Source organism: Carassius gibelio, chromosome B5 (assembly GCF_023724105.1).
Source record: "Carassius gibelio isolate Cgi1373 ecotype wild population from Czech Republic chromosome B5, carGib1.2-hapl.c, whole genome shotgun sequence".
Classification (NCBI taxonomy): Eukaryota; Metazoa; Chordata; class Actinopteri; order Cypriniformes; family Cyprinidae; genus Carassius; species Carassius gibelio.
The window spans coordinates 27,903,821-27,921,644 of NC_068400.1; the positions used below are offsets into that span (position 1 = coordinate 27,903,821).

Genomic DNA, 17,824 nt, shown 5'->3' on the forward strand with positions numbered 1-17,824 from the left:
TTGAACACTGACTCTTAACATTAAATTTAGGCTTAACTGTATAAGCATAGCACACTGCTTTAATGTAAACTGATTATTTGACAGTTTATGCCATGTTAAAAATGTTAGATTATATTTAAACATCTCAGTTCAGTTGTAGCATTAGCCCGGAGAAGCTTAGAATTCTCAGAATGAAGCATGAAGTTCCAAAAATGTTACACAGTTCACACAGTGTTGTAGCTTTAACAGATAGACATCTTGTGACTGAGGGAGAGACATGGAAAGTGTCTGTATGATATGGATCTAAAGACTGGACGTTCCGCACTACCTGCTAGCTCTCTCAGCCAAAATATTTAGTTTGACAGTCTGCTGCAAACCCCTCCGGTAGAATCCATTTCCTGCATAAATTCAATTGAGGAAGTCACGCAGGTTACTTGCGTCTTTACTCAGGTTATATCATATGAGTTAACCAATAGGTCAGAAGCAAACAGTGAACATCCAGCTCCTGACCTTAGTGACCCTACACATTATTTATCTTACAGATGCTGAACTAAGTTCTTGCAGCATGTTCACGTGGCTTGTGTTATCTTGACAGTAGGGAGCCGTTTATCTCATGACAACAACAATGTTAGGACTGACATTATTGTATTTACTTGGATTGAGTAGGTTAGTTCTGTATGAGTTAATCTACGTCATCAAGAGCCTTTTAGATATACAGAGGGGAATTCACTCAGAATGAGTTGCAGTCACTAGTAGTGTTGTTATTGCAGATTCACTAAAGGAATAATGCAAATTCTTCATCATTCCACCATCCTGTCACCTGATTTGTCTCTTAAAATGTAAACGGCAAAGGTCTGGATTAGGTATATGCCGGTATCAAATTTTCATGTTGCGATTAATTGCTAATGCTTTTATCACGGTATACGGTATTATCACGGTATTGGAATTTAGTTATCATAATACAGTATAACAGGTTTAATAACATTTTCTTTTAACACAAATAACTGAACATTTAAATACAATAAAGCAATACAGAAAAATATATACAGTTAAGTTTTACACAGATTAAAGTGCAAAAGAACTATAAAGACCAATCAGTATCACTTTACAGTAAGACCTCATTAGTTCACCGTAGTTATTTCATTTAACATTCACAATGAGCAATAGCTACATTTGCTACAGAAGTTATTTATCTTTGTTAAAAATATAAGTCTTAGTTCATGTTAGCTCATTAAATAACACAGCTACACTACTACAGCTACTTATTTTAACAACATGTTATTAAATATTGGAATACCTAAGATCAATGAGAGTTCAGAATCATTTTTCATTGGCAGTTTATTTGAACTAATGAATTAACTAATGTTAACTAATGAAGTCCTAATCTAAAGTGTGAATCAACAATAAAGAATCAGAACACTTTGAAACAATATCTAGGGTATGTTGTTGTAGTCCAGATTAAAATGAAAAAAAAAGGTTATTTTCGATATCTAATATTAGTTCACAATATTAATGTTTTTATTTTAGTTTCAAATGAATGCATACGAAACGTCTTTCAAAAATCTTAAAAAGAAAACATAAAATATATTACCAACCACAGTCTTTTGAATAGTAGAGTATATTGTTTGCAAAAAATTAAGGTTAGGAGAACAGAACTTGTTATATGGTTTACATTTTATTTCAATATTAATACTGAAAAAATAGACATGAATATAGATTTTTTTTGTGTTACTTACGCTTTGTGTGGTGTCATGTGAACTTAATAGCCTGACGTGTCTTCTCAATTTTACCTTCTCAGGTCACCGCACCATATACATCGGTGTGAATGTGCCTAAGAGCTACCGGCGACGGAGACGTCATCGCAGACGCACCAGTCACAAGGACAGAAAGGAGAAAGTGACTGAGAACGCTTCGGACAGGTCGGATGCAGAGAACAATGAGGAGGCCAGCAACAGCATCCTCAAACCACTCAGTAAGCGCTTGCCAAAGAGCCGTCAGTTCATGTTAATGCTGAGGGCTCCTTCATAGAGCCAGTCACAAACACACACACACACACACACGCTCACATGCACACACATCTACTAGCCAAGGCTACTGCTGACTCTACTTAGTCAGAACAGATATCCAGAGCTGCCTAGCCAGCGGATGAGTGTGTTTAGACAGACAGGGACTAAGGCCCCTGCGTGTAAGTAATAACCATCCAAATGGGTCACGATTGCCTGACGTGAGCTGCTGGAGGAGGGAAGTATGTGTGTCTCTGAGATTTCTAATGGTGAAGGATTATACGCCCAAGGGAGGATCACTTAGGAGGCGTTTCTGCTGATTTGGATGCCAGGACTTGAATGCCCTCTAATGATGTGATAGCTGAAATGAGGAATGAGGAAGAGAGGGGAGGTGAAAGGGATCACATAAGCGAGGGAGCGGCAGATATGGAGAAAGAACATCATGATTCCAAGGTCATATGAGGAAAATGTTGCCCTAAAATCGTACATTGGTCATGTTGACTTATTTTAAGAAGTCAGATTCAAAGAATTGTGAATTATTTACCAAAAAAAAAAGAAAATCATCATTTACTCACCATCATGACATTGCTGTTATTTCTCCTTTAAAAATTTCTTTACACAGAATTTTTTCCATACTAAAAACGTGCCTGAATTACACGTGACGTGACAAGATTCCAGCCAAAAGCAATTTGGTTGTCCACACCAAATGCGACGCGACAAAATCAATCAAATATCACAGCCAATCAGAAGCGTGTGTGGGCGGGCTCTTTCTGGAAGCGCACTACACTTGCAATGAAATTGAAAGGTTAAATCTAATTCATAATTATTAAATGTACTTACTGAGTGACTGAAATCATCTTTGTTATGGAATACACTTGTTGGTTCGCATTGAGTTCAGTTTGAATCTTTTGCTTTCATTGATTTTCTAAGGTAAACTGTCTATTGTTGCTTTCAGTATGGCTATAAGGTCTCACAAAATTATATTTAAACTCATATTAGACACGTTTAATTTTGGATAAAGCACATAATCCCCTGAGATTATGTACTGTAATATATGTTTGTGTGTTGTTGCTCCAGCCGCGACATTGGCTAGTTAGGACAAAAACTCAGATTAACATGGAAAAGATGCCTTTTATTGCATGCCGCAGCATCGCATGGTGTCGTGTGTAGTTAGGACATAGTGTAGGACTTTTTATAGTATAGACTTGTCAAGCTCCAAAAAATTAAAATAAAGTAGTACACATGATTTGTATGCTATACTTTTAAGTTTACCTTCACCTCCATCTGGAGTGTGCAGGTTTGACGTCATGATTTCTGGTTACAAGACACTTGAGAACTTTTGATGACGTGTTAGATTTGAGAGACACTTTGTTTCAGTTTTTTCCTGTGTGTCACTACAGACATAAGAGCATGGGGGTTTGGAACAGCATGCGGGTGAGTAAATAATGACACAGCTTTGGCTGATTTATTCTTATAAATTCTTAAATCTGCTGAGGTTTTAGTACAGTTTTCCACGCTGACTCTGCACAAACCCAGTTATTGACCTTTAACTTATTCAGCTCCTAATGGAAACTCAAGTGCAGCCAAGCAGAATGCAGAACTTGACAGTGATGTGGACCCAAAGCTGAGCTGACATGCCATCTCTGGGATTTCAGTTTATCCTCTGAATGTCCTCTGAATCAAAAATCATGGTTTACAATAGACTTTACAGTAAGATCCCATTAGTTAATCCATTCTCTAACATTAATTAAAAATGAATGAGATTAATTTATTAATCTTTGTTGACATTAGTAAATAAAAATACAACTGTTCATTATTAGTTCATGTTAGCTCAGCATTAAATAATATTAGCAGATGCAACTTTTGATTTTAATAATGTATTACTTAATAAATGTTAAAATTAACATTAAGATGAGTAATGCTTTAAAAGTATTTTTCATTGTTAGTACGTGTTATCTAATGTAATTGACTGTTGTCAAATTTAAGCTTATCTTTAAGTGCTACCGTTTGAGTAGGAACACATTAACACGTTAAGAATTGTAAAATAATTTGTTCTATGAATCAACATTATCTTTAAAGGTGAGGTTTGTCATTTTTAATACTTTCTCCTATTGTAGTTTAAGCACACAACTGTGAGTAAGCCAATCAGTATGATGAGTCAACTTCTCTGGCTCAGTTAATGGTGTGAGTTTGGGGCGGGATTTCCTGTTTTTTTTTTTGTGACATTTTTTGGGGTCATTTTTGTAGCGGAGGTTTAAAATGGAGAGTGGGCTTTCATATTTCATTACACACAGAATCTGACCATTTTTGAATTGGTATATTGCCTTTATTCTGTGTAAATGGCAGATTTCTCCAAATATTTTGTCTGCTTTTCCCATCCAGGGGATTTTCTGATGGAAATTGATATAGTAATGCAGAAGATTAGGGCAGGCACACATGTAACAATGTCCTGGCTCCTTGCCTTTCGACCCTTAGCAGCGTGAGTTCTGACCTTTGTCTGTAGATGGATTACTTCCTGATTGTTATCCCTTATCCGGATGCATGTTTGTTAGTATCAATCTTCCTCTTTATAGGCTGCAACAAATAACACAGTAAATCTCCTTTAAATGTGAACAATACGAGGTAAAAAATAAATAAATTGCCAGCAATAAATGTTCTAAATGTGCTCATATCCCTGCTTCTTAAAAGAATAGTTCACCAAATAATGAAAATTTGGGAATTAGTTTTCATTCCTAACCTCTATGATTTATTTCTGTGGAATACAAAAGGTGAATTTTTCAATTTTCTATTCAGTAGGCCTATAATAAAAGTAAGTGAGTACTGGGGCTGTCAATCTCCAAAATAACAAAAAAGAAATGTAACAGTTGTAATTCTACTAATTCCACTTCAGTGCTCTTGAGCTGCCCCTCACCTTCTAGTATATTTACTCCTTCTTTTATTCCTTCTTATTGCCTCCATCAGAAACATGCCTTTGTGCCTCCTATTCATTATCATGTTTCCAGATATAGGAGGGAAACTCTCCTCTATGTTGTGTGAGATCATTGCTACTGATCTGACATGAGCTTTACAGTTAGAAGCAACTGGCTGTTTTTTTTTTCAGAGTTTTTATTCAAAGCATTTCTCTTTTCGTCTGTTTAGACAAGATGTGGAGATTCATTTCCATTTGCCTTCCAGTGCAGTCAATATTTAGAAGACCCAACATATTAGAGAACCAGTCAGTTGTGACTTCTACAACTTATTTTTAGTTTTTAGAATTGGTGTTATGTCCCTTCTCTCTATGGTTCCTGCAAATGTTTCAGTTTCATCAGTGGGAGCCAGTCAGACCCTCTGCTGAGTAGGACGTCCCACAGGAGATCTCTTAAACCCAGAAGCAGGAGGGCCGATGCACTGTAATCCTCTCAACTACAGTTATTCTCTCCCTCCACTGCAGGTTATAATTAGTTAATCTAACCTTCTTCCTAAGTCCAACCTCCATATGTGATCACCAGCTATAATAAGTCTGTATTTTCTACAGTTAGCTAATATCGGAGGTGAAAAAACCTTTACAATGGTGATATTGGATTTTCCAGGTCTGCACGTGGATGTTGAAATACTGTTTAGTTGTGTGTTATTTTGGCAGGACTATCACATTGTAGTGTGTATATGTTTGTCAGCTTTGTTTATGAGTATACTGGGTAGCAGTTGAACATGTATTGACTTGTAGAGAGTGTCTGGACATGCTGCTTCCTCTGACTGTGCTTTGGGGGATGTTTGGGATTAAAGGTGCTTATAGCTGACCACATGTCCACCCACACACACTATTCCCAATGACCAGGAAGTGACCAGATAATATGTGTAAAGACAAATAGACCAACACTGTGCGTCATCAGTACTTTGTTTTAATAAATGCAGCTTGTAAACTGTGAAAAAAAAAAGATCTTGGTTCTCTTTCTGATCTTCTATAATGAGGCATAATGACCATATTCATAATAAACTTGAGACGGTGGTTATTAAACATTGCATAATAAAAAACAAACAAATTTGCATAAAATGTTATGGATTTTATTAATTTTTATCAAGCAAATGTACTAATTGCCACTAGAAGATTCAGTTCCTAACATGTACACTACAAGTTGAATGTTTAGGGCCAATAGCCATTTTTGGCAAAGAAAGGCTAAAACGATTTTTATTTAATTATAATTATTTTAATCAAATAAATGCAGCTTTGGTAAGCATTACAGAATCTTGAATAATCAACAACTTTTGAACAGTACTGTAATAAAAAGAAATTATGGGCAGATATTTGGCATCGTATCTGTTGCTATATTGTAAATTTTAGCACGTGTAAAAATTGGAACATGATGACCAATCAGAATCCAGCATTTGTTTGATAAAGTGAATTATTTACTTTTTCAAGAAGGAAAGAAACACGTATGTTTTAGTACTTTAGTGATTGACTTCTCAGTTCTTTATTAGTCTCTCAGGGCTACTATCATGGAATCCCTCTCAAAACATCTGTTGTTAGTCAGACCCAAATGAATTCCTGGCCCTTTGTTGACTCTGCTCTAATCCTGACATCTGAGGACGATCAAGACTTAAAGTAATTATTTTAGATAACAAAAGGGTGATTTAACTTTGAATTTTAATTTTATCTTTGGTTATCCACACATAGTTTTGTGAATTTTAAGTGTTTTTTTTTTTTTTTGTGCTGGAATATTGATGCAGATATTTAAAAAAAAAAATATGGTAAATGTCTCCGGAGGTACGTGGCGTGACAGGCAAGTACAGGAGTCTCCCGTGTCCTAAATGAATCTCGTCCTAATGAAAAAGGGAGAACAGACATAAGGGTCCTGGTGATACTGCTTATCTGACTGGCACGCAGGCACTGACAGCTGCATAATCACATACTTAATAACAAACATAACCTGTGCTAGAAAATGAAACCGATAAAGGGTAAGAAAATTTCAATCTGAAGAGGATGATGAAGATGAAAACTCAGGCAGATAATTTGTCATTTATGCTTTTAAAAGCTTGTCCCCAGCAGCTATCCTAAGAATCATTAGGATGTGGACGTTTTCCATGAAGTGGGAAAGTCAGTGTGATGACCGTGGTAGTTGTACTCTGGTGGAGTTGGGTATCAGTTACTGTCAGGAAGTCAGTAGGAGATGGCAGGGGAGGGAACAATAGTTGTTCTGAATAAAACTCTTTTGTGCTTCAAACAAAAGACAAGAGCCACACATCACAGGCATGTGACGCCTCAAATGTGTTTAATCACTGTTGTGCTCCTCACTGCTAGACAGATGTGAAACAACCAGCTGTGGTGGCCTACATTTGACTCTGACACACAAATCCTATGTTTTTGTATCAAAAATTATTATTTAAACTAATACACAATATTAATGTTTGTTATTTCTAGTTGCTGTTTTACCAAGTGTTTTCTTCTATCATATCTTTGTAACCTTCTTTTTTTTACTTACCTTGACCATTCTCTTTGGATCACAAGTTAGTGGGCATCCCAGTCGGAAGTTGACTTGAAATCCTCTTTGTGTCTTGATATGTGGCGAGTGGTGTGTTTCTGCCAAGCATCTGTTGCTAGGAGTATATACAAAAGACAGCCTTGTAATAGACACTCTTATTGTGCCTTTTTGTGCAAGAAAACTAGTGAGGTGTACATCTGCTCCTCCGTGGCTTACAATTGAAATGTTAACTATTTTATAGATGTTCGTCAACATTTAGTGCACTAATTAGTCCAAAAACTGCATGAAAGTTTTACATGTATATGATTAGTGGTCAACCAGTATGTGTTTTTTTGACAGCCGATGCCAATATCTTGGAAAGTGCGGGGCTGATAACAGATATAAAGCCGATATGATTTAAAAAAAAATATATTATTATTAATATTTAAGAATTTTTTTATATCATTTTTCAATAGATTAAAAAATAAATGTGTAAAAGGAACATGCTTATACTTTAGATTACAATATTTCTCACAAATAAATAAATATTTAATATAGCCTATAATAAATAAAAAAGTTAACACTGTAATCAGCAGGGCACTTCGTATTCTAGGATGTTTTTGTCCACTGGGAATCATATTTTTCAAATAAAGCCAGGGTAACCCTCATTTTACATACAGCACAGAGAGAAAATGACATTAATATGACAATGGGCAAATGCATAAAGCGCAGCATAATTTGAAATCACGAGTTTATAGTTTAAGCATTCAATTCACATGGACAGACCTTCACACAGAGAACACGTGATCATGCTGGATACACATACACACTTTACAAGATCTTACAGCTGGATTCAACTAAGTTTGCAAGGTTTATGAAATTAAATGTTAATTAGTCATTTAAATATTTGTTTAAATTATATAAATGCATATTTGCTTAATGCTTACGGCGAACGAGAAAGTATTATGTTTTCTTTCCATTACTAATAGGCCTAATATAAAAACAATCATTATAATGCTTTATGTATATATTCATTTCTTTGTTTAACTGTTCTATCTGATTATTAGACAGACTTCTATCCAGAACTGTTAACGACGACGACGAACAAGAGAGAGAGAGTGTGAGCACTGTGTGTGCTCTGGCACTGCTGCTCTCAGCACCGTCAAAATAAAAGTCCTGCCTTGAACACATCGGCCAAGAAGAAAAGCTTATCGGCTGATGCCGATATTTGAAAAATGACAAATATTGGCCGATATATCGTCCATGGCGATATATCAGTCGGTCACTACATATGATTGCTTGAATAAATTGCTAAAATGTACAAACCTTTTACCACAAGTCTTGCGCCGCTGTTGTAGTAATATCATGCAAGATTCCCATTCTTGTGACCCGGGTTCGATTCCCAGGTGGCGCAAGTACTTTTGGGAAGTCGTGGCCTAGTGATTAGAGAGTTTGAGTCCTAACCCTAGGGTTGTGGGTTCAAATCTCAGGCCGGCAATACCATGACTTAGGTGCCCTTGAGCAAGGCACCGAACCCCCAACTGCTCCCCGGGTCAGTCAGGCCACGGAGGCATAGGCTGCGACCAGGTGATGCGGTCAGCTGTCAGATAGCTCCAATCACTACCATTCTCCAATAAGACACGGGACATATACTGTATACGTGGCACTACTGCTTGGTAAGTATGCTCAAATGGCTCGCAACCCTCCCACCCTCCACATTAGAAGCATATTACCGTGGACCTTCTGGTTGTTGTCTCTTTGTTTCAGATCACTAAGGCTTTCAATTATTGGTTGGCATGGACCTCACTCAAGTCCAATTAGAGACACTCATCCTCATAGCCAAGCTGCAGGATAGACGTCCCACTGCCACATTTACACGATTACCACTGTTTGCTTTTAAAGACATTTATTAAGTGGCTTAATTGTCATGTATTTCCAAGATGATGGTTCCAGGGGGTTAATGTTTAAGCTCTTGTATGTTCAATTAATTTGGGAGCAAGAACCCCCATAAGGAACCATACCGCCAAAGATAAATTGTGTTCAATAAACTCAAATAACTTGCCAAAGTGGTCTTATCTGAACTAACCTTAGCAACCACCTACAGTATGAAGAAACTAATAATCACACCGAACACCTTAGCAACCATAAAGCAACAGTCTTACAGCATACAACATTGTTTTCAGCCGAGGGTTCTTTTTCAAACTTTTTTGGTTGGCCAAACCTCTTAGAACAAAAAAAAGTACCCCCTGAGATTTTAAATTCCTAAATGTGTTCCAAGTGCATGTTAAACTGCAAAGATGGAGTTTGTAAGAAGCAGCATTTACTATGAAACGTCACAGTATTCTAAGCTTTACAAGTGGAAATGAACACAGTGCTGCTTCACTTTGTACAACACAGGACAACTGACCATTTACTTGTTATAGAAATAGAAATTAACTCATGAAACCCTTTTAGAAAACCCTGTACTGCTGCTTCATTTTCGTTTTAACTTGGTAAAATTCCTGAAAAGCACAGTTGCACAGTTAATTTATGTCTGCAAGTATATATGTAGGACTTTTAATGCTGTGAAGGTCATTAATTCTACTACAGACAGACGTGGGAAGCTTGCACTGCCTCTACACCACAATTCACAAACCCGTGAGCATTGAGAATGATTGTTTTTCTGGTCTGTGCATGGCGCAAGAATGTCATTGAATACTTCTTAGAATGTGGTTTGGGATACTGCTGTTTGCGTGTGGGATGTTGCACAGTGTTGCCAGTGAGGGGACTGGGACTCTCCAGCATGAAGTGGCAGCTCAGCTAAGTCCCTTTTTGGGCGCTGGGCATGCTTCCCCCCTCGCTTTTCCCAGAAGTCCCTGGTGCATGGACAAAGTCCCCTTTATGTGGGCCGTAGCTCTTGGCGAGAGAGCCTGCAGCTTTGAAACTTGTTTGAACGATGCGATTTTTATTTCTATCTGTCCTCTGCGCTCTCACCCATATTGAACTCACCCACTCTCTCTCTCTCTCTCTCTCTCTCTCTCTCTCTCTCTCTCTCTCACTTGTTCCTTCTTTCCCGGCCCTGCTTAGCAACAACATGAAGCGAGTGCCCACTGAGGCTTAGCTCTTGGTATTCGTAGCAGAGTTGTCTGTATGCATCACAGGGTCACTTTGTAGAACAAAGAAGTTGGGACAACGAACTGGCCCAAATGAGTTAAAACAGTACTGCCTATTCACTTCCTGCACATTCCTGGTATGATTATTTCTAAAATAATAATCAACAAATGTATACTTTGAACTTTGAGATTGAGTTTTCCAACTGTTACTTTAATAATCGTTTAACATAAACAGTGGACATCGTCTATTACCATTACCATTAAAAATTTAGTGTGTCCTGTTCCTCATGTACATACTATGTACTTATTATAGTAATTACAATAACTATTTAATAACTAGGTACTAACCCTGAACCTACCCCTAAACCTAACCCTACCCCATGTAGTTACCTTGTATTACCAGAACTTTCTTAGATAAATACACTGTAAGTACGCTATAAGTACATGTTAGTACACGTACTGTAAAATAAAGTGCAACCAAGATTTTAACATAAAAAAACTATCTTATGCTCACCAAGGCTGCATTAATTTGATCAAAAAAGGCTGCATTAATTTAATAAAAAAAAACTAAACAAAAAAACACAGTAAAACAATAATATTATAAAACTTAAAGTGTTTTCTACTTTAATGTATTTTTTAATTATTAATAATATAATTGTAATTTTTTTCCTGTGTTGTAAATTTTTAGCAGCCATTACTCCAGTATTCAGAAATCATTCTAATATACTGATTTGGTGCTCAAACAGCTATTATTGTTATCACTGGGAAATTATGATGCATTTTACAGGTTTATTTGATGGATATACAGTTCAAAAGAACAGCATTTAAAATAGACATCCTTTTAACATTATAAATGTTTTAATGTCACTTTTGATATATTTAAAGAGATAATCCATTCAAAAAGGAAAAGTATTCACCTTATTGGGTGAGGAAATTTTGAGGGAATTTTCATTTTTGGGTAAACAGTCCATTTAATTCATCCTTGCTGAATCTTACTGACCCCAAACTTTTGGATGGTAGTATATATTTGAAAAAAGAAAGTTAGAAACATAAATACACATTTTGTTATCACTTTTTCAGGTGCTGATAACATCCTTAACCTGCCCTTTACCATATCAGCAGCGGTAGTAAAAGTTGAGGGTAATACTGGCTTTGGAAAGCAAGTGTTAGGTGGGGCCCTTTCATCCAATCAGATACTGTAGTTTAATTATCTTTTCAAAGAAACATAAGTGCTTTATGGATAGTAATTCATTCTGGAGGTTTCGTCAGAAATCAGACTGATTCAGTACAGAGCTGTACAATCAGATTACTCATTTACTCAAACAGCATTGTATCCATGATGTTAATGTTGATGTTATCAACATTAGAAAGTGTCCACTCAAGCCAGTGACATGAGCAATGGAAGTGCCTTTTAATTACAGTATATGAACTGCCCATGTCGTGACAGTTCAATCACACTGAGTGTTACATACAGTACATAACTTATGTGCTAAATGCATTTACATGAAGTCATTTAGCAGATGCTTTTATCCAAAGTGACTTACAAAGGAGGACAATGGAAGCAATCAAAATCAACAAAAGAGCAATGATATACAAGATAACAAGTCTCAGTTAGCTTAACACAGTACACGCAGTGTTTTTTTATTATAAAATAAATAAAAAGAAAACCGATAGAACAGAAAAAGAATAGAGCAAGCTAGTGTTAGAGGCCTTTTTGCTTGTTAATTATATAATAAAGATTTTTTTATTTAAATAAAACAAGCAGTTAGTAAATTAATGGAGTGCAACTCTAAAAGGTACAAGTTTTTTCTAAGAACAGAATTTGCATAGAGAGTGCTATAGTTTGAGGATCATAATGTTTTAGTAATTTATTTTTTTAAACAATTTTATTACTGAATCGACTTGAGTTCATTATTCTACACGAATAGAAGTAAATTTTAGGTTTAGGTGAGGTAGAAATGACTCATTTGATATAAAAATAAAATTGTCCTTTTTTCCAGGGAATTTCACTGCCAGATTTTGCCAGATTTGATGATGAAACTTTAAAATGGGAGTTAAGTTAATAAGATGAGAGGGGCTTTATTTAGATACAACATTACAGTTTACTTTGTTCCACAAGACCTGATAGATATTCAAATTAGAAAACAAGCCAGATGGAAAGTGAGGCCCTCTTGTGAAGAATGAACATTAACTAATTGTTAATGAGGGACTCGGGGCAGGGTGCCAAAGTCAGAGGGCCAATGGGATGGGGTACAGCCAGAGCAGCCGATGGGCGGGCTGTTGCTCTGGGGTGACAATTGGGGACCCCTTTTTTAACTACCTAGGTGTCACTGTGTTAGAGTAGGGTATACAGGACAGCAGTCAACACGAAGGGCTCTAATGACGGTCTGAGTGCTGCTGCCAGCGTGAGGTCTCGTGTCTTTGACCTCCCTCCCTCTCTCAGCCATCCTCACCAGCTTTGAGGAACAGAATTGTTTTTTAACTGGGTTTTAGAATGGATGCATCAGATAGCAACCCGGAGAACGCGACCGAGAACAATAATGTGGAGAAGAGTGAGGTTAGAGAGGAGGAGAAGCAGGATGTGGACCCAGATTCAGACCTGGCTATGGTCAAGATTCCTCCTCCGCCAGAGCTGGAGATTAGGCCTAATGGATTAAGTGATGATGGCAAGCTGGATGTATGCAGGACTGTACCTTCTCCTCTGACCCGCAGTATTTTTCCTGTTGCAGTCTCACCTGCTGCTGAGCGCATTCGATTCATTCTGGGAGAGGACGATGACAGTCCAGCACCCCCTCAGCTCTTCACCGAGCTGGACGAGTTGCTGTCTGTTGATGGCCAGGAGATGGAGTGGAAGGAAACTGCCAGGTAAGAGCGTCACGGCTCGGTTGGAACTTTTAATGAGGCTCAAAAGCAGATCAGAAATATAAGAGCCTGTATTATTAGCTGGAACAACGTTTGGAAAAAAGCTCGATAACTTGTGTCTAATAGTATTATTTTATCTCTGGTTTTGGCCAAATTGTGTTTTCAGTTTGACAATGTGGTTCTTTTCTACTGTATATGCTTCAAAGAAAAAATAGCAAAAAAGAAAATCAAATCAATCACAGCAAATCAGCATATTAGAATGATTTCAGAAGGATCGTTTGACACCAAAGATAAAAAAAAAAATTCACGGGAATAAATTACATTTGAAAAGGCATTCAAATACAAATCTGTTATATTAAAGTTAGTTATATGATTTAATTCCTCCAAAGCGTTCTGTTTTTAAAAAAGACTGATTTAAATACTCTTTCAGTCTTGTCACACAGACACCATACAATTCATCAAAAGATGATTCAAGTGTACTGGCTCATTGCCAATGACTGCTTGGGGCCAGTATACGAAGACACTTTAAACTCTTGACAGTGTCTAAAGGGATGAATCCACTCTGATTAATCTTTAGGGGAAAGGTGTGAAGAAAGTTGAAAATTCACATATGTTTCCAGTTGACTTGTTTATTCATTAAAAGCAAATCCGATCATTTAACAGTTACTGTTGCTTTAAATTCCTGTGAGTTAATTTGAGCAGACAGCTTAGTCTCTGTTAAAAGACGAGTCTTGCATGCAACACACATCAATTCTGGAGCTGTGCTGCTCTTGAAAGGATTTGATCATTCAGTGAGCGGGGCAGTTTCATGGAAAGGCTCTCCAGGTGGTCCCCAATCAGCAGCCATTATCACATGCCACAGCGGGCATTTAACTGATTAAATAAGTACAAGAATGATTACTGCTGATCTTTTTCAATCAAGATTTTATTTAAGAGATTGTTTTAGAGATGAGATTACCCATTGTTTGTGTATTTTAGGATTAAGGATTACATATGAAAGCCTTTCAAGCAGGGGCATCAGTTTTAATAAACAGTTGTACAGAGGAAAGATCAGAGTTGAATATGAGGTCTGCTTTAGATTCTAGTCTCATGTCTGGGACTGGTATTTGTTTCTGATATGGTAGATTTAAGAATATATAGGATATAATGGATTTACAAAGATAAAGTACTGTTAAAATGTTTTGGGTCGGTATGAATTTTCCGTGAAAAATGAATACTATTTTTTTAGCAGGGACAAAATGAAAATGGTCAAAAGTGTCATACATCTGTGTGCATTTGTCTTCCATACAGAAATGTTCACATTCCAGTTTCAGTACCTTTAAATATCTGTTGTTTTTTCTTCGAAGGTGGATCAAGTTTGAAGAGAAGGTGGAAAAAGGTGGGGAGCGGTGGAGTAAACCACATGTGGCCACTCTGTCCCTTCATAGTCTCTTTGAGCTTAGGACGTGTATAGAGAAGGGCACCATCATGCTGGACCTAGAGGCCAACACACTGCCAGGGGTCGTGGGTAAGTGTCTCCTCTGCAGCTATTTTGTCTTATTAAAGGATGCTCTACTACCTTTAAGCAGTTTAGGTTACAAACATAAATCACTCAAATACCTTTTTTCACTGCAATAGAGTTGATGCTCAACAGAGGGATCTATGAACTCAGTGGTCCATGTTTATATTGATTTGAGAGACAAACGGTGACATCATTTGTCTTTAATACTGTATAAACATGTTGCTGTCTATATCAACCCTATTGAAAAAAAAAAACCACGCTGGTAAGGTATGTTTTGAAGCATGGCTGCTGGTCCTGAGCGACATATAAGATGGTTATGAGCTGGTTCTGAACAGAAGCTAGTTTCTTAGGACCAGATTAGGACCAGCTCACAACCAGATTATAACTTAAACCAGTTCAAACCAGCTGCCATGCTTCAACAAATATCTAACCAGCATATGCTGTTTTTTTCAACAGGGAAGCTTACAAGTTTTAAAAACTTTTTTTTTTTACTTTTACATAATATTTTTTATAACCTTTTTCCTAGATTTACATATTTTTCTTTTTTAATGTGGCATATCACAATAGATGGGGAAAATGTTTTTTTTTTTTTTTTGCTTTTATTTTTTTTTTTTTTGCAGTGAGGTTTAAAAAAAAATGTTTTATTTAAATAAAAAAATGTTTTTAACTTAATATGTGTGTATGTGTATGTGTGTGTATGTATGTATGTGTATATATATATATGTTTGCATGATTTGCATGATTAATGAGGATAGGTCACACATTCAATTGATAAATGAATGGCTAGTTGTAAAGGAAACTGAACTATTATAGTGTTAATTAAAAATAAACTGACTCTTTTAATCTATCTCTAGCTCTCTTTATGTTTCTGTATGCGTATTAACACAATTCGGCAGCAAATGAAGACTGAAGCCAGGACGTGGTTTTCTAAAAAAGGTTTTTCTTTAAAATCAGTTTATGAAAAGTAATTGAAGTCACGTAAATCACTATTTAATCAACTCACTTATATTAAACTACTCATTTACAATATAACTTATATAACACAGCTCATTTGTATTACATTACTCACTTATATCACATTGCACTGCTTACTTTCATTACTCACTCTGCGCTGATGTAACGTTCGCCATGATGTTGATCAAGTTCATCTGACAACTGAATTTGAGGTGGTGTAACATTAGCTGTCCCTGTCTCTCTCTCTTTTTTTTTTTAGTTTTCATAATTGATATCAAAGATATTAAAGCACTTTTTCATTTTTTCTTGTTAAAATTCAAAATAGTTTTTAAATATTTTTGGATGTCACTGTTTCCACCAATCCTTGCACAAGTTAAGGTTACACATGATGATGAAAGCACATTAGTGCGAGCCCCCCTGAGCTCATAGAGATTGAATTGAAGTGCCTGCAGTTCGAAAAAAAAATGATCTTATTATGGAAGTCAATGAGAGCATGAGGTGCGATTCTCAGTCTGACAGAAATCGGCCTGAAACGGGCGGTACTACACACAACACGACTCATCGCTGATTGGACTATTAAGTGACATAACAAACAGTCTAGAATAGTGATAGCTAGCTTAACATTGTGGTTGAATGTAAAAAAAAATCCCTTCCTTTTGTGCTTTGGTGGTGCATCGTCCATTCGCCCTAATGAAGAAACCGCCCCTGTATGTATAGTACATACACACACACACACACACACACACACACACACACACACACACACACACACACACACACACACACACACACACACACATATATATATATATATATATATATATATATATATATATATATATATATATATTTTTTTTTTTTTTTTTTTTTTTTTGGACCTTCGTATTGAAAAGTTTGGGTACCTCTGATCTGAAATGATGTGAATTCAGTGTATTTAGGCAATCATAAATTGCCTTTGATGCAAATGCCAACATTTTTCTCCCTTTTTCTTTATTTATAGCAATAAACTAACATGATATTTGTGAGTATTGTCATTTTTATTAGATACATGATGGCAATAATGTGTTGCTGTGCAATTTTAACAAACTTTTTGTATCGACATGATATCTGTCAAATGAATGAAGCAAGTTTTATTCAATGCTCGTTTTGCACCAGTCATGGTTTTGCACCAGCAGGTTTTAGGAGTCATTTTTTTCTGTCATGGAGCTGCCTTTTCTGTAATAGAAGCATACAGAATGCTTTCATGTAGGGCATTAGCTCTACCACCAGCACTGGCACCCTGTCAGTGGACAAAGGGCAAAATACATATCATACAGATAACACTTTAGATCAGATCAGACTAAGAGAAAAAGCTTTTCCAAATGTACTGTAAGGTCTAAGAGATAGCACGTGTGATATGCATGCATGGTCTCGGCCAGCACAGCCCATTGTTATTTGGTTTCCAAATGCTCACATGTCAGGATGTATTCATAGCTCTGTTTAATACAGTCCTCTCTCAACCCTCGCTGTAACTCAGGGCTCAGATGCAAGGGTGATTGCATCCATTCAGGATGGCCATTTCTTTTATACTGAATTCAGGCAGTGCTTGAGGAAGATCAGAATGAAAACTGTGGGGCCATTAAATAACTGTAGTGCACTGATAGCAAAGTATGTGATTCTGGTGATTCATTTGTAAAGATTTCTTTTAGGAAGGAGGATTGGTTAAAAAAAAAGAGATATTTACTGCAGCTCTCTGAATTTAAGATGGCTGGTTAGATTGTAACCACTGCCATCAATCAAACGAGATTTATTAATTCACATTCTTGATTCCACTAGCCGTATCTCTTACTCAGAGCATGATGTGTCAAGTCAGATTATCAGTTTAAAGCAAAGTTAAGCTCAGTCAACCTCATAGAGTGCCTTTTGAGATAAATGAATTGAAGGATCGGCTATTAAGGGCCAAACCATTCACAAAAAGGGCCCAAGGGCCCAGGCCTCATGTCTTTGACCCTCTTTTAT

At 36.6% G+C, this 17,824-nt stretch overlaps 1 protein-coding gene across 6 annotated transcripts in view; it reads left to right on the forward strand.

The window, feature by feature from the left end:
• slc4a4a (solute carrier family 4 member 4a) overlaps window positions 1–17,824 on the forward strand; it is a 54,053-nt gene that overhangs the window by 8,356 nt on the left and 27,873 nt on the right. For all 6 annotated transcript variants that reach the window (XM_052555500.1, XM_052555498.1, XM_052555499.1 and 3 more), the window contains 3 exons: window positions 1,778–1,951; window positions 13,239–13,374; window positions 14,718–14,878. In XM_052555500.1, the coding sequence (XP_052411460.1) occupies window positions 1,778–1,951; window positions 13,239–13,374; window positions 14,718–14,878 (471 nt within the window). The remainder of the gene's footprint in view (window positions 1–1,777; window positions 1,952–13,238; window positions 13,375–14,717; window positions 14,879–17,824) is intronic.